This window comes from Thamnophis elegans, chromosome 6 (assembly GCF_009769535.1).
Source record: "Thamnophis elegans isolate rThaEle1 chromosome 6, rThaEle1.pri, whole genome shotgun sequence".
In the NCBI taxonomy this organism is placed as follows: domain Eukaryota; kingdom Metazoa; phylum Chordata; class Lepidosauria; order Squamata; family Colubridae; genus Thamnophis; species Thamnophis elegans.
In genome coordinates this window covers 62,947,033-62,972,833 of record NC_045546.1, presented here as the reverse complement: position 1 = coordinate 62,972,833, position 25,801 = coordinate 62,947,033, and the positions used below count along the sequence as shown (strand labels likewise).

General features: G+C 40.9%; 1 protein-coding gene across 1 annotated transcript in view; it reads left to right on the top strand.

The window, feature by feature from the left end:
* Positions 1-25,801, top strand: part of SYTL5 (synaptotagmin like 5) — a 187,127-nt gene that overhangs the window by 75,028 nt on the left and 86,298 nt on the right. Inside the window, exon 3 of the mRNA XM_032220008.1 lies at positions 19,724-19,936. Within this exon, the coding sequence (XP_032075899.1) occupies positions 19,724-19,936 (213 nt within the window). The remainder of the gene's footprint in view (positions 1-19,723; positions 19,937-25,801) is intronic.

The following is a 25,801-nucleotide window of genomic DNA, read 5'->3' as shown; positions in this document are numbered from 1 at the left end:
GGGGGGGGGGGGACACAAACTGAAACCCATAAACTGGACCATGAAATGCTTACATGTCTAAAAAACTAACCGACACTGAACAGATGGGTTATCTGGGAGAAGGAGGCTTTTGTAGTATGGTAGGCTCTCCTTAGTTGGAGGCATTTCCTAGAGGGGAATAAAATCCCTTTCAAAGTCTGGACTTCTAGAGTCCCTAAAACCTAGGGGCCCTAAAAACCGCACAGAAACTCTTCCTAAAACAAGTTTGCTGGGTTCAATACTTCAAATGTTTCAATTTCAATCTAAAATACTTCCCTGGGGGAAAAACCTTTTAGCAAAGTCTCAGAAAGTCTCAGTTTAATAGAGGGAAACCTGAAGTGATCAAACCCCTGCTCCCAGCTTCTCAACTGGCAGCCAAAGTGATGACCAGGGTGCAAGCTAAACAATAACAGTTAACGGACAATGCTCAGGCATTTTAAAAAGCCCTTCAAACCGATGACTGGTTCCTAGCCCATAAAAACACCTGTTTAATTAAAGATGACTTGGCTTGGGTGGGAGGAAAATTATACGTCCCAGCTAGTCAGAGAATTCCTCTCATGCAAACATGCCACGACTGCAGACTGGCTGGTAACTTCAGCTTCGTGAAAACCCTACACCTTATCAAAAGGCATTTCTGGTGGCCATCTCTTAAGAAAGAAATTGAAAACCATGTAGCCAGTTGCCCTTTCTATACAGTAGAGAAGAGGAGACAAGGAAAACCCCCCCCCCAATCTTTCATAGACAGTAGCCAAGCCTTCAGCACCCTGGAGAGAGATCTCTGGATTTTATTGTAGAGTTACCTGAAAGTGGGGGAAATACTATTATCTGGGTTGTTCACCAGACCTCCAAGCAGGCCCACTTCATTCCCTTCCAAAAAATCCCCACTGCTAAGGCACTTGCCAAACTGTTCCTGCAGCATATCAGTTTGCTACATGGGGTCTCACAAAGGATAATATCTGATCAGGGGGTCCAATTCACTGCAAAGTTTTGGGAACCATTTTTGGACCTTCTCGGAACCTGTCAGGGCCTAACTTCTAGTCATCATCCTCAAACTAACAGTTTGACAGAGAGACTGAATTCAGTTCTGGAACAATATTTAAGATACTTTATTAACTATCAACAAGATAACTGGACTGACCTGCCTTTCGCAGAATTGCCTATAATAACTCTGTGCACTCTAGCACTGGGTTTACCCTATTTCGAGTTGTCACTGGCCAGGACTTTATCCCAATGCCAGAACTACCAGTATAAGGACCAAACATACCCTCCCTTAAGAAGTGGATACAACAACTACAAAACACCTGGCAGTAGTGAGACTAGCCCTGAAGGAGGCTAGAGCCACTTTTAATGCCCAAGCTGACAAAAGGCAGAACCAGGGGTGAAATGCTACCAGTTTGGTTCACCCAAACCGGTAGTAAAAAATGCTATTGTTTGCCCGAACCGGTAGTAAAAAAATGCTTTAAAAAGTAAAAAAAAAAGTTCCAACAGCTGTGCAACAATCAGGTATGCTTTAAAAAAACTTTTAAAAGCCTTTTTTACTATCTATTCTCTCGAACCAGTAGTAAAAAATGCTAAAAAAAGTTTTTAAAAAGTTCTGACTAGCAGTTGTGTGACAATCAGCTGTGCCTGATTGTCTGTGAGGTTCCTACTTGTTGCAATGTCCATTTTGTGTGAAGTCTTTTGCATTGTGTGTGAGTCAGTTGTGTAGCTTTTGTGTTACTTTTGTGTAAAGTGTGATAGTTGGTTTTTGAGCTCTCTGTAACTCTCAGAGTTTCCTGCTTGTTGCAGGGGCCATTTTGTGTGAAATCCAGCTGCTTTTACATTGAGCGTGAGTTGGTTCTGCAGCCACGCCCACCTGGTCACATGACCACCAAGCCATGTCCACCCGGTCACATGACCAAGTCACACCCACAGAACTGGTAGGGAAAATTTTTGAATTTCACTACTGGACAGAACCAAACCCATTTAAAATAGGTGATAAGGTTTACCTGTCCACAAAATTCCTACAATCCTTACAACCCTGAAAGAAATTGGGACCCAAATTCATAGGGCCTCTCCCATTCACTAGAATCATCAACCCAATAATGGTAGAATTACTACTCCCCAAGACACTTAGACAGGTCTATCCAGTTTTTCACTGCAGCCTGTTGAAACCTGAAATTACATACCCTTTAAGGCCTCCAGCAGACACTCCTCCAACCTCTATTATGCTGGAAGGGGAACAACACTTTTAAATCAAAAAGATCCTTGACTCTCACCCCTGGGTTCAACTCAATACCTAGTCTCCTATATATCGAAATTACATTATAAAGGCAAGGAAGTGCATCAACAGGACGAGATCCAAAAGGCCTTTTGTGAATTTTTTACAGGATTGTATATGAATGATAAAACACAAGGTTTAGATATAGATAGATACCTGGATAAAGAAAAAATACCTATAGTTAAAGACGAGCAGAGGGAGAGATTGAACCAACCAATAACTTCGGGGAAAATTTTCCAGGTAATCAAACAGCTAAAGGTAGGGAAAGCACTGAATACAGACGGTCTGACATCAGCTTATTACAAAAATTTACAATTAGAAATGGTAGAACCTCTCAAGGAATTATTCAATAAGATCCAAATGGAAGGGATGGTACCCCCGTCTTGGAAGACAGCTTTCATATCCTTGATACCAAAAGAGGATCAAGATCTTACTCAACCAAAAAATTATAGACCTATATCATTACTCAATATAGATTATAAAATTTTTACTAAAATACTAGCGAATAGGTTAATGTTGGTTATTCAGTTATTGATTCATAATGATCAAACAGGTTTTATTCAAGAGAGACAAATGAGAAGTAATGTAAGACTAATTGTTAATACACTGGAATATTTGGAAAAGAATAACCAAATCCCTGCTGTGCTTGTATTTTTAGATGCTGAGAAAGCCTTTGATCGAGTGAATTGGCAATTCTTATTGAAAATATTGCAAAAAATGCAAATAGGACAGCATTATTTTTTTATTTTTTTATTTTTTTTTTGTTACATAAACAACACATGCCCACAACAGTGGGGGGAAAAAATCAAAACAAAAAAGAACAAAAAACAAGACAGAGAAAAAAAAACAGAAAAAAAACCACATCAAGTATATGTTATAAAAAAGTATATCAGCTGGTTACAAGTTTTTGTGCATCTCTTCCATTAATTCATATTAATTCAAATATCTTAACTCAAATGTTTACCATATTAACATAATCATACCTCCACTTTTAGTTGACTACAGTTGTTTAAACATCCTTCATCCTTAACTATGCCAAAGATTTAATCCATAACCACATGCTAGCATTTCATTTACTTGTTTATAAAATCCTCCATTAACATCAAATCCTCATATCCTGTTTTAGCTAAACATCCATAATATTTAATACCAAAAATTCCATCCTCCATGTATATAGTTTATTATCATTCTCCTTTCTTTATTTAATTATATTGTATATCATAGCATTTTCCCCATATTAATTAATATTTAACTGTATATAGTTTTATTTTATTTTTTATAGTAATAATTATTGTGATTAATAACCTTTATATATAGTCCAAGAATATTTCTAACCTTCCCTTCTCATATCCAATTATTATTTATCATAGCAACTCAACATTATATACATTACTATCATTATCAATTATTATTCAACTATATCTATTACAAATGAATTTAACTAGGTTTAGCTAGTTTTAAATTGTACTCTTCCATCTATCAGCCTGTGTCTCTCCAGTAACAGAACGTTCTTAATCCTGTTGCCATTCGTAGGTCGAATTCTCCAAACATCTTTATGAGCAAATCCATACGAGAAAAACTTTGCACCTTTTTGCTTATGGTGCCTCTCATATAATGCTGCCGTCCTCCGTTTATTTCCTTTATCAGCTTGTCTTTAATTCTCAGTGGTGGTATCGGAAATTTTGCAAATGATTTTTCATAAAGTATAAATTCTTTAATGCTTCTCATTCCTCCTGCACTCTGTCTTTCGAAGTAAATCTTCTGTGTGGCTGCTCCCCCTTCAGACATTCCATCTTTTTCTCCCTCAGAGGTAAACCAGTTGCCCCGAATATCAGCAAATTGAAAATCTTTATCTCTGACATCCTTACTTTGTATTTGAAGAACATTCAAACGTTCAACGTTCTCATTTTTTCCCTCATATCTTGTTGCTAGAAACAGCAGATAATCCAGTTTCCTCTCAATTCTATCATGTGTGGCAGATAATTTTTGTAGTGCCGAAGAAATCATTTGAATAGAGGCTTGAATAGACGCCATGTTTGTACGCAGTTAGTATTTTTTCTTTGGGAACTCTGAGGTATTTGCAAGTAAAAACAAGCTGGGAACTGTACAATCTTATCTGATCTTAGACCAATCCAGCCAAGCAATAAAAGTGTCAAGTTGTAAGGAGCCAAATTATAGTGAATTGGTTTACAGCCCGCTTGCAGAGGATCAGAGGAGATGTTGGAGTAATCTATCCTTTGTCCGTGTAAATAGCATTTAAAACATTTTAAAAATAGGGTAATCACCGTCCATAAACCAATAAAGAGATCGAAATCGCCGCTAGATTCTTCTGTTCTTTAATTTAAATTAGCTTGAATTTTTAGGCGAACTGTCTTTCTCTGAGTAATAAAATCACCTTACCAGCTGAAAACACTTCACCATTCTTTGGAGCTATCTGCAGTTTCAGTTAGCCTTATGGCTAATCTGGAAGTCACTGGCAAAGGAGGTTAAATTCCAAGCCCCCAGAGACTTTGCGAACGTCTCTGGGGCCACTGGATCTCCTCCTACCTTTCACTGTCTCTCCGGGACAGCTTGGGTCCAAAAAGGAACCGTCCAAGTGCTTCGGAATAGGGGAATTTCAGGAATAGCCTGAAAATCTGTCTTCTCACTGCTAAGCCCCACCTTCTTCCCAGGAGAGCATTTTTTACAATCAATTAAAGCAATATAGAAGGAACAAACAGCTCAAATCATAGTTAATGGAAGTTTAACAGACTCATTTAAAATTGAGAAAGGTACAAGGCAGGGTTGTTCCTTTATCCCCATTATTGTTTATCATAACTTTGGAACTATTGTTGAACAAAATACGGGGTTCAGATGATTTACAGGGAGTCAAGATTAGGCATCAAGAGTATAGAGTACATGCTTTCGTGGATGACTTGGTTATAACATTAACCCAACCACAGGAATCTAGCAAGGTTTTAATGAATATGATTAATCAATATGGCCAAGTGTCCGGATTTAAAATAAATTTAGGGAAAACAAAGATGCTAGTTACAAATATGAACACTAAACAAAGGGAAGAATTAGAAGGAATAACAGGATGTGAAATAGTTAAAAAGGTCAAATATTTAGGAGTTTATATTTCAACCTCAAATGGGAAGCTATATAAGTATAATTATGAACCACTTTGGCATAGCATACAGACAGAGATGACAAATTGGGAGAAATTACAATAATCTTTGCTGGGAAGAATAGCAGTAGTGAAAATGAATATTCTTCCTAAATTTTTATTTCTTTTTCAAATGATACCAATACTTTAAAAAGATGTGAATTTGCTAGAATGGCAGAAGGGCATTAATAAATTTGTATGGGCAGGAAAGAAGCCAAGAATAAAACTAAAAATAATGCAAGATGTGCGTGAGAGAGGAGACTTGAAATTACCCAATTTAAAACTATATTATGAAACAGTAGTTTTATCGGTAATTAGTGACTGGATTAATTTAACAGATGACAGAATACTTAATATTGAAGGGCATGATTTGGTATATGGTTGGCATGCTTATTTGCTATATAACAAAAAGGTAGATAAGAATTTTAAAAATCATATTTTAAGGAATGCTCTACTGTGGGTCTGGAAAAAATATCAATACAAATTATGTGATAAGATACCCATGTGGGCAATTCCTAGACATGCAATAGAAAATATAAATATAGTACAAAAACAGGATGTAATTACATACAGACAGCTTCTTACCCTAGAAAAAGGTGTATTACAGTTAAAACCCTTGAATATACTAAAAGAAGAAAAGGCAATTCAATCATGGTTTCAGTATGGGCAGTTACAGGCCAGATGGAAAATAGATCAAAAAATCGGTTTTATGCAAGTCGAGGATTTACTCAAACAAATTAGAGATCAAAGTCCAATGCATATAAAGAGACTATATAATGTATTAATAGAAATGGATTCGGAAACAGAATTAGTTAAAGACTGTAATAATAAAGTAGGCTAAATTCTGAAGAACCAATAATGTTGGATACATGGGAAAAGATTTGGGTAAGAAATGTAAAATTTACACAAGCCCAAAATTTGAGAGAAAACTTTTATAAGATGTTATATAGATGGCATTTAGATCCTAAAAAACTGGCTTCTATGTATCTGAACTTACAACCTAGTAAATATTTGTAAAAGTTTGTTTTTCAAAATTTTCATTAAAAAAAATACCTAGTCTCCTGGAGACATTTACCTCCCTCACAGAATGAATGGGTGGCTAAGAAACATGTTAGGGCCCCTGCATTACTGAAAAAGTTTCACTTGAAGTATTCGAACAAACCGAACTAACCCTCTATGATGTTCATCTTTCTGTTCTCTTTTACAGGTAATCCCCTCATTTTTTTGAAAGGGTGTTAGGGTTGGCTGTGGATTGGCTCATTCAACATCAAACTGAGGGGAAGGGTTTTTAACTACTTTATCCTAATGGAATTGCCTGGGGGAATTCAGACCCTGCTTTGCATTGTCTTGCATTCACTTCCTTTCAATAAAAGTTTCCTTTTGAAATGCTAAAGTTTTGAGAATCCATGCTTTCTTGAATAGGAAGGAGAGGCAGGACCTTACAGCAGGGTTGTTGAATATAAAACCTAAAAACAAATCCATATCATCTTTTCAGTTCTGATGTCAGCATAATAGTCCTTAAAATGCTGCGAAAGGTAACACTGTACCTTGTTTAATCTTAATCATGAAAATCAATTTTATATTTCTTCCTTTTACTTCTAATACTCTTAATCTTTAGTTCCTTCAAATACTGTTGTAGAATTTGATTTCTCTTAATTTCTTCATTATTTCACCATACATAATTCCTAAAAACTTTAACAGGCTTCTTTTGTAAATCCAAAAAAAGAAAAAATTCTGATATAGTCCCAAAGGTGCTTTTTCAGGAGGCAACTGGACTTTCTTATTTTTTCTTTGAAGACATTTTGCTTCTCATCCAAAAAGCTTCTGACAGGATAGTGGGGAATAGAAGGATTTATATTCCTTCCAGGCAAATGGTCATTTGCATCCTTTTAGAGCAGGTATCCTCAAACTTTTTAAATGGGGCCAATTCACAGTCCCTTGGTCTGTTGGGGAGCAAGACTATGGTTTCATCTGCCTAATGACCAGCTAGGTGGGCGTGACTAGGTGGTCATGTGACTGGGTGGGTGTGGCCAATTTAGCAGTCCATTTTGCCATTGTCCTTCCTAAGCTGTACTTGCTCAACCCAAGGCATCTATTTATTTAATACACTCCCCTCCCCAAAGGGAAAAAGAGCACAAACTTTCTTGCCACTTGCCTAACTTCAATAGAACAGCAGCTTCAGGTTCCTTAAAATAGGCCATTAAAAAAAGAATATAACAAACATCTGATTTCCTTCAAAATAACTCCTGATCATATGTTTCAGATGACCACACAATAAACCAGAATGAGAACTGCACTGATTAAGACTGTAACTAAAAACCCCAATATTTGGGAAAGAGAACCATTCTAAAAACCATTAGCATTGCATATATCTGAATGCACCATATGCAGTAGCAGGGATGTGCAGGCAGGGAGGCAGGGGAGGCAAAGCCTCACTACTGTCATCATGAAAAGAAAAAAAATGTAAAAGGAAAAAGGCAAGAGCTGTGGTCAGGCTGAGCTAGTTGCTGCCAGAGTCACCATGGATGACTCTGCTTAGTGCTTAACTGTTTAAAAAAGCATCTAAAAAGTGCCCTCTACAGGAGGAGGCAGGAGAACCACGTGCCTCATCTAGTCTGGCATTTTATGATCACTCGAGCAGAGTTAAGCAAGGGTTAAAAGCCAAAAAATTCCTGATGTAGATGAGGCACATCATTCTCTTGCCTCCTCCTGTAGGGGGTGCTTTTTAAGAGGCTTTTTTAAACAGTTAAGCACTAAGCAGAGTCATCCATGGTGACTCTGGCAGCAACTAGCTCAGCCTGACCTCAGCTCTTGCCTTTTTCCTTTTACATTTTCTTTTCTTTTCATGATGGCAGGTAAGAGCAGAGTTGAAATCCTCTCTGAATCAGCTGGAAAAGGTGGGTCGGAAGAAGGGGGAGGAATTCAAACTTCATCCTCCTGGTGCAACTTTGTGTGTGTGTGTATGTGTTTGAGAGCGGGGGGGAGGGAACATATTGAGACAGTTCTTTAGTTTATGCACTATGTAACACTCTAATACTATGCCTTTGAGTCTTCTGAAATTTTAATTATCCAATCATAAGCAAAAATAATGTTTTCAGTAGAATGAATTTCCACTTCTACTTACACCTGCCAGCCAAAATGCTGCTAGTGGTATTGCTAACATGGGCTGAGGAAGAAAACCTAAATTTTCTGAATCCTGGTACAACTTTGTGTGTGTGTGTGTTTGAGAGAGGGGAGAGGAAGGGAGAGAGGGAGGAAGGAGGGGAAGGGAGAAGAAAAAGAAAAAGAAAGAAGGAAACTTATTTAGCAAAGGAGAAAAACAAATGCTGTCGCTTTAAATCTGAACTGAGCATGCCTGGCTGTGGAATTCTGGGAGTTGAAGTCCACAAGTCTAAAAAAATTGCTGCCTCACCAGCCATAAACCTCACCGCACATCACTGTTCAGTAGTGTTCCTGGTTGCTGTAGTCTGCAATTTTTTTCTCTGGAAATTCATTCCTACTCCCACACCATTCAAAGGGTATTCAATGAATGAACAAGAAAGTCTAGTTGCCTCCTGAAAAAGCATGGAAACCATGATCTGGATGACTAAGAATCTCTACAGACTTTCTGGTATAATATTCTCTTTGCAAAACTCTCTGTACAGGTTACTTATTATAAAACTGTTCAGAATTTGGATTTCTGTTTTTAACTGCTATTTTATTGTTTAAATCTGAATGTTGCCATTCTTAGCAACAGTCATTTTTTTTCTGTTATAATTCCATAAAATGCCTTTTGCTATACTAAAGGATGGTATGAAAATTCAGAAATAAATTGAATATAATATTAGAATATTTGAATGTCATGCCTAAAAATAAAATGAATTTCTATGATACCCTGTTTTTCATCATTATTAGATGCAGTGAAATCTTTAGTTTGGCTTGGTTTTCTTCAATCTGATATTTGCAGTAAAATGGACTACAGTTTTCATGTTTCCCTGTTTTGAAATCCTGGAAGTTGTAAGATTTGAGTTTATCAGGTTTGAACTGCTGGATTAACTCATTGATTTGACATTTTGTGTGCTTATAGTTGGTTGAGTCAGTCCTAACAAGATACTATGTACTGTAAGCACCCTGATTGTGTTATGACGTAGTGAAGATAATTGGTTATATTCCTAGCCTAGGGTAATGTACATATAATATGTAGGCTAATGTCTTTCTTTCAAATGGTAGTTTATTGATATTGTAATTATACCAGATTTATTGATGGATTAATACAGCTGTAAAATACAATATTTGTATCATATGTTCATAATATTTGAATTAAAATTGTCTTTTGTAGTCCAAGCAATTTTATACTAAAGTACAGCTGCATATAGATTATAAACTCAAATCAATGAAAATGTCTCTCTCTTAAGTATCTGATTCACTGATTTCAAAGAAAAGAAGGCAAAATGTATAATCTACAGTATATTAATTGGGCATCTTGAAGATTTACTTATATGCTTAGATTTTTACTTTTTAAAATTCTGTCAGTTAAACTTTTCAACAAAAATTGTGCCTATTCTCCATGTATATAACTGTGTTGCTATTGAGTTTATTTTGCTCATGTAAAAAAATCTGTTTGGCATTATTAAACAAGAGACAGTATTTGTTTAGAAATTGGATTGATAGTAAATGAAGTTCAGATTATTCCTTTGCCTCCTCCACTGCATGTTCCCCAGAAACACTTAATTATTTCAGTTCCAAAATCAGAGTATGTTGTCACAATCATCAATTGATTCAGTTTTGAAGATACCATAGAGGGATGCAAAACACAATTGCAAGAATTTATAATGAACTAAAGTAGCAGCAAGGTTCATGTCATTTGTTTGATTATGTTCTTATTCTTCTTTTCTGTAACTGTTGAGAATATTGGAGACTTCTTTTTATTTATATCCTAGCCAAGGTTAGACCTACAATACTTAAATTAAATGTAATAGTTGGATTTGGATGTTTTTAGATCATTTTAATATTTTTCTGAAAATTACTAGTACTAGATTTCCACTGGTTGTACTTCAATTTGATAGATTGCAGAAAACAGAGCTGAAGAGTTGAAAGTGCTGCCTATATTTTATTTAATAAATTATGCTGCATAATAAAGAATAAAAGAGAAGCATATTTGAGCAGAGGTTTGCAGCAGCAGTTTCAGACTAATGACATCAGTTAATCAAATAATTTGATGTAGGCATAGTCATTGCTAAGTGGTAGCATATGTGTTTTACATATTAAAAGTCAAATTGCAGCCTCTGACATCTTCATATTGGCTTGAGAAAGTGTCTTGTTTGCAATCCGAGAGAGTTTCAGTTTAGTTTCAGTTTAATAAAATTTGTATGCTGCCCACTCCCATTGGGACTCTGGGTGGCTCACAGGCAAGATAAAAAGCATTTAAAAATTTAAGATAAGAGATACAATTATTTAAAATTACACACCATCCATTCAGTCTAAGTGGGGCTGGATGTTGATCAACAGCCCCAGGCCTGCCGGAACAGCCAGGTCTTGGTGGCTTTACGGAAGGCCGGGAGCGTGGTAAGGGTCCGGATCTCTAAGGGTAGATCGTTCCACAGGGCTGGCGCAGCTACAGAGAAGGCCCTCCCCTGGGGGGCCGCCAACCTGTGCGATCTTATTGGTCATTGGGAGGTAAGCGGCAGGAGGCAGTCTCTCAGGTAGCCAGGTCCTAAACCATATAGGGCTTTAAAAGTAACGACTAGCACCTTGAAGTGCATCCGGAGACCAATGGGGAGCCAGTGCAGCTCACAGAGGATGGGTGTAACATGGGTGTATCTAGGTACACCCAGTATTGCTCGCGCGGCTGCATTCTGGACCAACTGCAGTCTTCGAACACTCTTCAGGGGCAGCCCCATGTAGAGCATGTTACAGTAAGTCTTGAGGTGACGAGGGCATGAGTGACCATTCAAAGTGTTTCCCAGTCCAGGTAGGGCCGCAACTGGTGCACCAGGCGGACCTGGGCAAAAGCCCCCCTGGTCACAGCTGACAGATGGTGTTCTGACGTCAGCTGCGGGTCCAGAAGGACGCCCAAATTGGGGGCCCTCTCTGATAATTGCGGGCCCTCTCTGATAATTTCACCCCCCAGGCTAAGAGGTGGAATGTCTGGACTATCCTTGGGAGAGTTGCTGATAGTCACAGTATCACATGTGCATTAATGGTCTAACTGAGACAATGGTGAGACATAGTTCTTCTTGGGGGTACCAGAACCTGTTCCATATTAGGATGTTAGGATGTTAAAATTGTAACCATTATTTCATTGGGATATTCATGTTATTAATTATTACTGTATTAATCCATACTTTACACTGGTAAACTTATGTCCCTCCTGAGATCTTCATTTTATCGAACTTAATTTTGCTGCTATTTACATATACTTGTAGCTTATGGAAGTCAAAAGGGGTATGAGAGACAAGGGAGCCTTTTTATTTTATTTTAGATTTCCAGTTTGCCATTCACTTCTAAACTATGTTGTGTTGCAGTGGTTCTCAACCTGTGTATCTGGGGAGCACAGGGAAGCCATGATGTTCTCACAGGGAGTCCATGAAGGCTTGAAGAAATGTTATGATTTAAATCTTGAGTTAGGTCTTGAGGGTCTGTGTCATGGTCTGTGGTCAGAAAAGTTATTCAAGGGGGGTCCGTAGTGAAGAAAAGGTTGAGAACCACTGTTGTATTGGAATGTGGAAAAGTATATTGATGATGGGCTACTGCTTAAAAATCATGTTCTTTAGGACATCTGCTCTTCCCCCAGATTATCCATGCTTATTTGCGCAATGTCTCTGCTCTGCCCCTTAGGATAGGGATCTGCATAGGGCTGGAAGTGGGGAGAAATAAGAAAATTTGCATAATAATGTTATGTAAATACTACAACTTATGTCAAAAGTTGGGATACAACAGAATATTGGTGGCATTTGCATGATAAAGTCATATCTATCATCATTTTGGTGCAATTTTTGGTTTGTTATGGAAGCTGCTAGCTACTAGCTAGAAAAAATAAGATGAACAGGTGTAAGACAATGATAGTATGGGCAAAACATTTTGGATATACTATAGAATTAGATAAATGGCAAAAACTCTGCAAGAGAAACTGTAAGTTGACAATGGCAACTACCTATAAAGAAAACCTATACAAAATGTTTTATAAGTGGCACTTACCACCGGCAAGTTTAGCAAAGATGTTTAAAAACATGTCTGCCAATTGTTGGAAATGTAATCAGACACTGGGCACATACTACCACATGTAGTAGACATGTATGAAAGCAAGGAAATATTGGACAAAAATACATACATGGTTACAAAAAATGTTAAAGCTGTATATCAGGGATGTGTAGTCAGGGGAGGCAGGGCCTCACCACTGTCATCATGAAAAGAAAGAAAAAATTAAAAGGAAAAAGGCTGAGTTAGTTGCTGCCAGAGTCACAGTGGATGACTCTGCTTAGTGCTTAACTGTTTAAAAAAGCCTCTTAAAAAGTGCCCTCTGCAGGAGGAGACGAGAGAACCACGTGCCTCATTTAGTCTATCTTTATGATCACTTGAGCAGAGTTAAGCAAGGGTTAAAAGCCAAAAAAATCCTTATGTAGATGAGGCATGTGGTTCTCTCATCTCCTCCTGTAGAGGGCACTTTTTAGAGGCTTTTTTTAAACAGTTAAGCAGAGTCATCCATTGGAGGCTCTGGCAGCAGCTAACCCAGACTGACTTCAGCAGTTCCTGCCTTTTTCTTTTTACATTTTTTACATTTTCATCATGACAGACAAGAGGAGAGTTGAAATCCTCTGTGAAACAGCTGGAAAAGGTATGTGGGTCGGAGGGAGGGGGGAGGAATTCAAAATTATTGTAATTTGTAAGTAATTGTAATTTGTATTATTGTAAGTAATTTGTGTGTGTATGTGTTTTACCCGCCTCTGCTTGCGCGTGGTCTGGCACTTTATTTTTTATTTTTTAAAGCCCTGCCGCCACGTCCACCATAGAGATGGACGCGTCCCGCTCTATGGCAGACGTGGTGCCGGGACTTTAAAGCCTATGTCTGCCAGCGCCGGGGCTTCGGCGGGGCTTTTGGAAAGCCGTGCCGGGGCTTTGGTGCAGCTTTCCCAAAGCCCTGCCAAAGCCCCGGCGCTGGCAGACATAGGGCGGCTTTTGCCCGCTTGCCTCACCAGCCATGAACCTCACTGCATGTCACTGCTGTATGTAGATTATAAGTCAGAAATATTTTTGTTAGGTATAGTACCAGAAAAGTATGATAAGGGGAATTTGTATTTAACACTACATGTTTTGACAGAATCAAGAATTGTATTTGCATAGTATTGGAAAAAAGGAGGAAATATGAGAAGAAGATGCAATTAAAAAAATATTAGAAATGGACAGATTGACATTAAAGATAAAAGAAAAAGAAGATACAGAGTACTTTCAAACATGGGACTTGATTTATAAATTGTTGGATAATAGAGGTAGAAATTAGGAGCTGGAAAAGTATTATTACGTAAGCAAATTGACAATATACTATTCACAAAACACTTATGTACTGTATGTTAAATGAAAATGAATAAATAAACTTAAAAAAAAGATTACTTTTGTAGCTAGTGCCAAGCTAGAATGTCAGAATTATATTAGATAGAATGAAAAAGCAGTATTGACTTAAAAGAGATAGTGCCAAAAAAAACCAGAATGGGTATTTTAGCATTTTTCTTCTGAAGGTTTGCTTATCATTTTGCAGCAAGTATAATGCTTTTGTATAGCTCATAATACCATAAGTTTAATCTTCTGAATTTGCCATCTCTGGAGGAGATGCGTGTCATACTGTACAAGTGTTTTGTGAGCCACCAATTGCTTAACAGTTAAACAGTGCATGCCCAAGATGGTGTCCTGTTGTGTTTAGGAGAGCTTCGGGGAGATGATTGTCCTTCTTGGGGGCTTGCAGGGGTACCCTATTCCATTGTTGGTTCCAGGTCTAGCTATGAGAACTTCCTGGGACCTCGGGGATACACTTGAGCTGCGATTTACTGCTTCGTAGCTGGAACATCATGAGTGAAAGGCGGCAGCTGGCGGTGAGAGGAGAATGAAGAGCATCAGAGGCTGCCAATGTGGGTGCTGTCAGCGGTGGCGGCAGGGCGTCCAACTTAGGATCTCTGCAGCCGGCGTGGATGGGCTCAGCACCAGCTTCCCGCTACCCCCCTTGAACACAGCTGGCGTGGATGTGGTCATCCGAATGCCCAACCTGGCATCTCTGAAGCCGGCATGGGTGTGCCCAGCAGCAGCTTCCCGCTACCCCCCTTGAACACTGTCGGCTCCCCCCCCCCGTAGACATGTCATTTCCTCGTTCCATCTCCCCGTGATGTCATCCCATTTGGTTGATGCCACACTCTCCTCTATGCTATACTGCGACAGAACTTTATTCCCTTCGGGAACTCCCCCTTTCACGGGGATGGCCTTCTTGCCTATCAAGACGCTTCCTTAATGACGGATTTTGGGATCCCGAGAGGTGGCATGCAAAGAAGAGACTTCTTAGGGGTTTTTTACAGGGGTTTTTAAATCAAATTTTAAGGGGAGGGTGGGGGGATTGATACGGATTGCTCAGACAGGCTTGGGGGGGGAGTCTGCCAGGGCACAGGCCAGAGCTAACTAATGGGCACGGGTCGGGAGTGCTGGGAGGAGTTGGGATTCCGGGGAGACATTAAGCCATTCCATTGGGGGGTTCACCATCTCTACTGTTTGTGGGAGAGGCAGATATGGTGGGAGCCGAGGGCCAAATTATGTTTGGGGGATGCGGGTCCGCTGTTTAAGAGCGATCGCGTGTTCCAACCCTCATCACCCTTCTCACACCCCTGGGTGCTTGGGATTACAGGACCCTAGTCTCCGGCTGGTGTTCCTTAATGCCAGGTCCGTGGTACATAAGGCTCCCCTCATTTACGACCTCATACAAGAGGGTAGAGCGGACCTGGTGTGCATTACGGAGACTTGGTTGGGCCAAGAGGGGGGTGTTCCCTTCTGGGCGTTTCACCAGTCGAGAGCCCAGGGCAGGGGTGGGGGGTGGGGGGGGGGTTATTAGGGAAAGTCTCAGACCTCAGGAGGTCACTGTGCCTCAGATAGGCGGGTGTGAGTCCCTTTTTGTGAAATGGGGCCTTGGAGTTCAGGTGGGCCTTTTTGTTATGTACCTGTCTCCCTGCTACGTTTCATCAGCCCTGCCAGAGTTGCTAGATGTGTTAGCTGGATTGGCAGTTGATTTCCCCAGCCTTATGATCCTGGGGGATTTCAATCTGCCTTCCATTGACGAGACATCTGAGTCAGCTCGGGAGTTCATGGCTTCCATGACGGCTATGGACCTAACTCAGTTAATTCAAGACCCCACCCATAATGGGGGACACACGCTCGACCTGATTTTTGTCTCTGGGCAGTGGATGAATGATCTAGATTTAGGGGATATTTCTATCCAACCCTTGTCATGGTCGGATCATTTCCTCATCAGGCTTGACTTCCATACTGCTACCCCTCAACGCAGGGAGGCGGAACCGACTAGATGGTTCCGCCCCAGGTGCCTGATGGAGCTTGAGACTTTTCCTGAATCCCTTACTCACAACTCGACCAAAGCCCTAGTGGAAGCCTGGGATAGGGCAGCCACTGGGGCTTTGGATCGTGTTGTGCCTTTGCGGCCTCTGACCCGGTGTCGATCCCTAGTAGCTCCCTGGTTTACTGAGGAGCTCCTGGAGATTAAACGCTGGAAAAGACGCCTACAGAGTGGTTGGAGGGCCAGCCGCTCCGAATCTGATCGAACACTAGTAAGAATTCATCTTAAATCCTACTTAGTGGCGATAAAAGCGGCAAAACGGCAACATTTTTCCACTCTTATCGCATCCGCAGATAACTTCCCAGCCACCCTGTTTAGGGTGACCCGCTCCTTACTTAACCAAGGAGGTGGGAAAGACCCCTTGCAGGGTAGGGCTGAAGAATTTGTTCAGTATCTGCAGGATAAAATCGCTCAGATCTGGACAGGCTTGGACTCTGACTGGGTAGATTCGGGCGAGTCGACGGGGATGAATCTGGTGGAGACCATCTGGAATGAATTTCATCCTGTGACCCCCGAGGGCATGGACAGGATTATGGGAAGACTCAGTGCCGCCACTTGTGTGCTGGACCCGTGTCCCTCTTGGTTAGTCTCAGCTACCCAGGAGGTGACACGAGGCTGGCTCCAGGCGATTACCAACGCTTCGTTGAGAGAGGGGTTCTTTCCCACCACCTTGAAGGAGGCGGTGGTGAGGCCCCTCCTTAAGAAGGCTTCCCTGGACCCAGCTTCTTTAGCCAAATATCGTCCGGTCTCCAACCTTCGCTTTGTACCGAAGGTTGTTGAGAATGTGGTAGCACGTCAGCTTCCCCAGTCCCTGGATGAAGCTGTCTACCTGGATCCATTTCAGTCGTGTTTCAGGCCCGGATACAGCATGGAGATGGCATTGGTCGCGTTGGTCGATGATCTCTGGTGGGCCCGGGACAGGGGCTGCTCCTCTGTCCTGGTCCTATTAGATCTCTCAGCGGCTTTCAATACCATCAACCATGGTATTCTACTGTGACGACTCGAGGGGTTGGGAGTGGGGGGCACCGTTTTACGGTGGTTCTCCTCCTACCTGTCGGATTGGTTGCAGTTTGTGTTGACTGGAGGGCAGGGATCAACCCCGAGGCGCGTCACTTGTGGGGTGCCCCAGGGGTCAGTTCTCTCACCCCTCCTGTTCATGAAACCACTGGGTGAAATCATCCATGGTTTTGGGGTACGGTATCATCAATATGCTGATGATACCCAACTTTTCATCTCTACCCCAAACCACCCAAACAATGCCCTCAACGTGATGTGTCGATGCCTAGAGGCTGTGCGGATCTGGATGGGGAGGAACAGTTTCAAGCTCAATCCTTCCAAGACTGAGTGGCTGTGGTTTCCGTCATCCCGATTTGTGCATCTTGTTCCATCTTTGATGATAGGGGGAGAAATTTTTCTCCCCTCAGAGAGGGCCCGCAATCTGGGCATCCTCCTGGATACGCGGCTTAGTTTAGAACACCTGACGGCTTGGACCAGGGGGCCTTTTTACCAGGTTCGCCTGGTACGTCAGTTGCGCCCCTTCCTGGATCGGGATGCTCTGCGCACAGTCACTCATGCCCTCGTCCTTTCTCACCTGGACTACTGTAACACTCATGGGGTAACATGGGGCTCCCCTTGAAGAGCACCCGGAAGCTTCAACTGGTCCAGAATGCAGCTGCGCGGGTTATCATGGGGGCACCTAGGTGCTCCCATGTTACACCCCTTTTAGGCAGCCTGCACTGGTTGCCGGTTGTCTTCTGGGTGGGATTCAAGGTTCTAATTATGACCTTTAAAGTGCTCCATGGCTTAGGCCCAGGGTACCAGCGAGACCACCTACTGCCACCGGTAGCCTCCCATCGTCCAGTGCGATCCCACAGAGTTGGCCAGACAGTGTCAGCTAGTGACCCCCAGGGGGAGAGCCTTCTCTGTGGGAGCGCCTTCCCTCTGGAATGAGCTGCCCCTGGAGCTTCGTATAATCCCCGACCTCCGGTCCTTCCGACGCGCCCTAAAAAGTTGGCTTTTCCAGCAAGCCAGCCTGGCCTGAACAAAACAAAATAAATTATTGATCACTGTTAATTTTAATTCAATTTTTTTTTAAAAAAATGTCATTGTCAATTATAATTGGGTTTGGGATATTCTATTTAATTTTTTTTAACTTTTGTATTATATGTTTCTTTTAATGTTGTACGCTGCCCTGAGTCCTTGGGAGAAGGGCGGCATATAAATCTAATAAACCTAAACCTAAGCCTAAACAACTACATCTCTGCAGAATTTGCATAAGTGCCTTGTGGAGACAGAATATCAGGCTGTTTGGCTAAAACTATATTCTGGGATTCAGGAGTGAGCTCTAACTAATGCAATGAAATGTTAATGTATCACACTTGGATTATTGACCCAAATTGAACAAAGTTTTGTCTGTTGCTATAAGATAATCAAATTGTGATACATGCCCCAGCCATGTTAATATGATTTCACATCCCACATCCATTTGCTTCATCCCTTTGCTTATAACTACTTTTGAACAGAGCTTGTTTTATAATGGATAAAATATTTTATAGTATCCATGACAGAACAAATAGTCTGGACTGAAATTGTCATCAATCATGATCATCTTCTTCATTTGGACAGCCTATCTTACTTGCAAGAGCCAGTTATAATGGTTAAGGTAGCAGGCTAGAAACCAGGGAAACAAGAGTTTTACTCTTGCCTTAAGCAAAAAACCCAAAAAACAACCAAGTGACTTGGGCCAATTACAGGTAGTCCTCAACTTACAACAGTGTATTTAGTTACTGTTCAAAGTTACAATTGAAAAAAATGACTTAAGACTGTTTTTCACACTTACAACCGTTACAGCATCCCCATGGTCATGTGATCAAAATCCAGACACTTGGTAACTGACTCATATTTATGGTGGTTGTAGTGTCTCAGGATCACGTGATCACGTTTTGTGACCTTCTTACAAGCAAAGTGAATGGGGAAGCCAGATTCACTTTGCAATCATGTTACTTATTTAACAACTGCAGTGATTCACTTAACAACTGTGGCAAGAAAGTTCGTACAATAGGGCAAAATTCACTTAATAAATGTTTTACTTAGTAACAAAACTTTAGGCTCAATTGTGGTCGCAAGTTGAGGACTACCTGTATTCTCTCACACCCCATTGAAGAAGGCAATGGCAAACCATTTCTGAAAATGCTCCCAAGAAAATGCCAGACACTAGTTCCACGAGTTGACACGGAACTGACATAATACATATATCCCAACTTTAACTTAGGATCTCAAGTAGCATATATGGTATTCCTTCCTCTTATTTTCCTCCACAACAGATATATTGGGCTCAGATAATGGACCAAAGTGATCCAGGAAATTTCCATGATTAACCATGAACTAGAACGTGGGTCTCCTCCCTACCAGTGTGACACCTTATGCCAGTATACCAGCATTTCATTTCTCAGAAGACCTGCAAGCTAAATGGATTCTTTATTGGGATTTGTGTGTCTGCCCTTTTGATTGCAAAGCTGCTATGTAAAAAAAAAATATCACCCTATAGAATATTTTATGTTCTCTGGGAGCAAAGGGTTAAAAATATTAGGTACACATTAGTTTTTGACACCATTCTCAAATTGTGTCTTGCGTCAGCCCTTTGACTATTAATGACACAGCAAATTCATATATTTCAAGATCTTTTTGTGGACTTCTGGATTTTTCTTTTCTTTTCTAGAAAACTAAAGAATGAGTTATTGGAAGTGAAACGTAAAGGTGGACGGCATCACCAGCAAGATAACAGCAAGGTCTGCACTCGCTGTCAGAAAAATTTGGGCTTAATTTTTGACAGAGGTGACCACTGCCAAATATGTGGCCTGAGAGTTTGTAACAAATGTCATGTTTTAGGAACCAATGGCAGTTGGAAGTGCACAGTGTGTAATAAAATTGCGTAAGTCTTCCTTTCTAATACCAGATTCATTTTTCTGATCTCTTACTTTTGTCAGAAAATATAATTATCAATAATAGGCTAGAAATGATAGGAAGAATAAAAATATTTGGGGCTTAATTTGTTGAACCAAGACATTCATCTGAGGTCAGACTTTTCCTAGTTAACAGGTCGCTGAAGTGAAAAATGTCCAGTGAGTTGCTAATAAACATTACTTTGCTTTAAGGACTCAAGAATTGTTGTGGGTGTGATGACTCAGAACCTCTTAACAGACTGCAGTGGTAGTACTGAGAACATTTGGTTATATATAAGAATACCTTGTATAAGAGCATAATGGCTCCCGGCACCAGGAAAAAGCAAAGCATGTCATGCTTTCTTAATGTATTCAGATGACATGTGGATGGTTGATGTAGCAGATCTCTAGAATAAAAAACTTCTCAAAGTTTGGAGTGTGCACAAAGAAAATTATGTTTTGATATTATCTAGGTATTATTAGCATTATTGTATATTTTAATATAAAACAATGGAAACACTTTTAAATATATTTTAACAGAACATGAAGATAATGACAAAAGAAATAGTGTAGCATATTATCAAAGATCAAGTCTCACTTGTAACGTACACACAAAAGAGACTCCCTGCAGGGAGAGGAAATCCTCCCGTGTACTGCAGGAACAAACCTCAAATCTGGCAAAAACACCAGTGAATGCCAATATTGTGACCTTTTCAGAATGCTGGCATTCACCAGCATTGCTCCTCCCCGCTGGAAGGCTCAGAAGATCCAGGCCTTTCCCTGATAGTCCATTTAAGAACCTGCACAGTCCCTTGATAACTGCAACTGGAGAGCTGGGATTGTAGACATTAAATGAAGCAATCATGTGGCTTTTCATTCAGTGACCAAGATTTCAGGCTCAAATGTAATATGTGGAGGACTACATTTAAACTGCATTAACACCCTGCTCCCTGTTTTGTGTGCAATTGTAACTGACCCAGTTCAATTATGTGAAGCAATAACTGTCAATGCAAATGAGGCAGCTGTCTCTGAAGTGAGAAAGGATCTGTATCCTTGGAAAGGCTCTTGTGACTTCTTCCAAGATTGTTGCCCTTGCAGGTGTACTTCCATACATGTAAGGGCAGTTCCAAAGAAATGTCTCTTCATGCACATGCAGAGAATTAGGGATATTTTCCAGCTGCTTCAATGTTTTGAGGAAAAAAACATTTCAGGAACTAACAGGTGAAGTGTCCCTTTCAGAGGCTGTGCACAGTCCTAAAATGCTAGCTTAGTCAAATAAAACTCCCTTCATTTAGTATAAGCAATAGCAGGTTGAGTGAAGGTAATACCGATGTTTCATCATCACAGTGATTCTCGTCATTTTTATCCTACACCTATAAAAGGTTTCTAGATTAAGTTCTTTATTAAGTCTGTTTTGTTTATTGCTACAAATAAACAGCTTAAGGTTTCATTTTTACTTTGTATGCAAACAAATTGAAACACTGACTTTTCACATGTCTCTCCCTATTTATTAAATAAAGCTAATTATACTAGAGGGTTTCCTTATTCCATAAAAATACATGAGATATATTTGAGTAGTCAGCAGCTTGGATGGATTAGTCATTATTCAGGATATATATTACATGCTTTATAATAACCATAGTCACAAATATTAATTTCCATGCTATAGTGTTTTCTTGAAGGGATCCTTCTTAAATCAAGAGTGGCCAGTTGATGATTTCAGAGTAGTCATCTACCAGAGGCTGATAAAGTCAATATGATGGCTCTGACCACAACCCACTGCTTTTTATTTTCTTGTGTCACTTGTGTTCTTGGTCTAATTCCAAAAATTCATTGCAAGGAGTCAGATCTCTGGAAAGATCTCCCTTCTTTTACAGCCTGGTGTATGGGAGGGAGGGAAGGCCGAGGTGGCGCAATGGTTAGGGTGAGCCGAGGTGGCGCAGTGGTTAGGGTGCAGTACTGCTGGCCACTTCAGCTGACTGTTATGTGCAGTTCAGCGGTTCAAATCTCACTGGCTCAAGGTTGACTCAGCCTTCCATCCTTCCAAGGTGGGTGAAATGAGGACCCAGACTGTGGGGGCAATATGCTGACTCTGTAAACCGCTTAGAGGGGGCTGAAAGCCCTATGAAGCGGGATATAAGTCTAACTGCTATTGCTATAAGGCTTTAAAAGAAAAAAAATGCCACCCATTCATTAGCTGATTTGCAGCAATCAACAGGGAAAAAAATATTGCCCACTTCTATTCACAGACTAATTTCCAGCTTCATAGGAATTGTTTAATAACAGTGTATGATGAGCTCTACAAGAACCCTGAAAGCAACAGTTTAATTTTAATGGGTTTATTTAGCTACTTGTTCAGACTGACAGAACCCCTTGTAATCACAAATTTGATTAATCACTTCCTCTTAATTTAGTTTAAATAACCCATTTGAAACCTTAGTTTGTTTATATTCATGACCTGAAGGCTTTATTGCTTGACATGGTATTGGTATTATGAACTTCTGGTTTCTTTTAGCTATCTGATAGGAGCAACACTAAGGACCTTTCACAGTAAGATATTAGTTTTGATAAATAAAATCCATAGAAAGCAATTGTTGCCTAGTGGAGCTCAGCCCAAAGTTTGGCATTAGTGGCAGGGGTGGGTTCCTCCCGGTTCGCACCGGTTCACACGAACCGGATTGTCGGTGAGCCCAGAAGTAATTAACTTCCGGAATGCCGGTACCACTCCTGGCCCCTGGGGGCCTGCAGTGTTTTTCTTTTTAAAAAACGCCTCTCCGGATGATCTTGAAAACCTGCAAGGTTGCTTTGGAAGGGGACAGATGGGCAGCATTTCCCCCTGCCCCCCTCCCTGGGAGCCTGCAGCCTTAAAGCAAGCCTTTGCTCAGTAAAGAAAATCTCACAAGTGAGAGAAGTTCTTAATTGCCTTTACTGTGCAAGTTGCGGAAGCTTCCGAGGCTGCAGGAAACCAGAGATGGGGTGGGGGAATGCTGCCTGTCTTCCCCTTCCCAAAGCAACTTCGCAGGTTTTCAAGATCATCTGCAGAGGCGTTTTAAAAAAGAAAACGGTCTTCTTGGGAGGGGGAATGGGCTGCACTCAGAGGAGCTGGTGGGTTGCGCTCCTGGTTCTGGGGATTTCCCCCCCCCCCCCAAAAAAAGACCAGCTGCCCATCTCTCCAAATCTTGTGGCTTTTCAGGATTTTCTTTTTAAAAAACGCCTCTCTGGATGATCTTGGAAACCTGCAAGGTTGCTTTGGAAGGGGACAGATGGGCAGCATTTCCCCCTGCCCCCCTCCCTGGGAGCCTGCAGCCTTAAAGCAAGCCTTTGCACAGTAAAGAAAATCTCACGAGCGAGAGAAGTTCTTAATTGCCTTTACTGTGCAAGTTGTGGAAGCTTCCGAGGCTGCAGGCAACCAGAGATGGGGTGGGGGAATGCTGCCTGTCTTCCCCCTCCCAAAGCAACCTTGCAGGTTTTCAAGATCATCTGCAGAGGTGTTTTAAAAAAGAAAATGGTGTTCTTGGGAGGGGGAATGGGCTGCACTCAGAGGAGCCGGCACTTGGGGCACCTTGAAACAACGCATCCCCACCGCTTCGTTCTACTAAGCAAGCGGTCTGTGCCTGCTTCTGCTGGCGCCACCTCCGCTCCCAAATGCAACTGGCAGCTGCGAGCAGGTGCCTGAAGCTGCTGCTTGCAGTCATTTACAGTTGCAGATAGATTGTGCCTGTAGCAGGAAGCTCTTCGCCCTGTGAGAGCTCCTCTCCAGCACTCCTAATTTGGTAACATCATAAGTGCTAGAAGGGAGTGGGGTTGAGGGGGAAGGAGGAGAAAGTTAGGACAAAAAAGAAAACGATAAGGAGGGAGAGGACTGTGGGGTCCTTTGGTGTTCTCTGAACGTGGTAGTTTTTAATTATTTTAGGGAATTTTTATTTATTGTTTATAGAATGTTTATTACAAGAAATTTTATTCCTTTTTACAAATGTTTTATTTGTGATGCAATATGTTGCTTTTAAGTGTTCAGACCAGGTTTATGTGTCTCAAAGTGGCTGCTTTTCTATGGGCAGGCCAGGTTTGTTGCAAGGCAGTGTGTTTCACCCTCCTTGTTTAGGTAATTCTGAGGTGGTTGATGGTTCTGTGAGCGCCTGTCCTTTATAATTTTCCACATTGCCTTGATGGTTTTTATTCCAGTGACTTTGTCTTTCCTGTCCTTAGGCTTAGGAAAAAAAACTGGTTTCATTGGCAGTCTTTTTTTTGGGGGGGGGATTCTTATTTTTTTGGTGTTTTCCTAGCACTGTCATAGTTTGTGTGTGTGGGTGTGTGTGGGTGTGTAATGTCCCACAGTTATCTATGCATTAATAATGATCTAGTAATATTAATAATATCTAGTAATTAGTAATATCTAGTAATAACATCGTCTTGGCCACTCCAACCAGGTCACATGGGTGGCAGGCCACTCCCATCCAGTCACATGGGCAGCAAGCCACTCCCACAAAGGAGGCCACGCCCACAGAGTAGGTTCGAACATTTTTTGAAACCCACCCCTGATTAGTGGGCACAGCCTCTTGGCTCTGTTGCTACTGCTCCTTGCTATTTATTCTGCTGCCTCATTTTTCTGAAAGTGCATGCTGGGATTCAAGAGAAAAGATGAGAGAATATTCCTAACTTGATGTAATGGAATCTCCAGTTAGAGTGATGGAAGAAAAGACTGGTGGGTTTAGAGACCTTGCAGGAAAGGAAGTGACAGAGACCTCCAAGAATTTCTGAAGAATTTATTTATCTGATTATTCCCAAGAGAATGTAAATAATCTGGTGAGATTCTTGTAAATAGGTAGGCAACAATAAAGAAGCAACTCTGATCATCTTATAGTGTTCTGGGTCCTTTCACCTGACATTTGTCCTTTGTAGATTTGTACACTTCTTTAGCATAGAAAAATAAGCAAAGGACATAGATGCAAGATAGAGGAAAGTGTTTCTTCCTAAGAATCCCTAAAACTTAAAACTAGTACTATGGCCAATGGGCCTTAATAATTCAGGCAATAGATGAGGAACTGATATATATCTGAGGGATTCTTATAAGACCAGAGGTTCCAAACCTGTGGGTCATGGCCTACTACTGGGCCATGGCCTATTTGCAACTGTGAGAGGTGGGCTGTTGTGTGTGTGTGAGCAGCGGGTGCCAGCATTGGCAGTCCCACTTGCACAAGCTGGTGATGCTGGTGACTGAAACATACCAGCAAAGTTTTGTCCCAAAAGTGCTTTTTTCAAGATGCAACTGGACTTTCTGGTTTTTTTTTCCTATGAAGACAATTTGCTTCTCATCCAAGAAGCTTCTTCAGCTCTGACTGGATGGTGGGGAATGGAAGGATTTATACTCCTTGCAGACAGCTAGTCATTTGCATTCTTTTAGTGGGTTCTTAAGGTTACCTGGAAGTTTATCTGTGTCCTCAGGGTCACCTGAGTGGTGCAAATTGGTGTGGAGCCTACTCGGAACCATTGAACGGACTGTATTTCAACAGTTCCAAGAAGGCTCCACACTACAAAGGATAAGGACCATACATTAAGTTGCAGCACAGAAGATTTATTGAAGCCAATAAACAAGAATCTAGTCAACTAACAGTCAGCACTAAATTGGCACTAGATAAGGATTAAAAGAATTCAAGGGGGGGGGGCTAAACTTGGATCATTGGTAGCAGCGTAAAGACTCTAAGATGATAACATGTTTAACTCCCAGCTCTGCCTACTCTTCTACATCCTTTCCTTTATTTACTCTAAGTATTAATTGCATATATTTGCATATACTTATGCATATAATTTACATATAATTAACAAGTATACTAATGACCTCTTAAAGTGGATTTGTA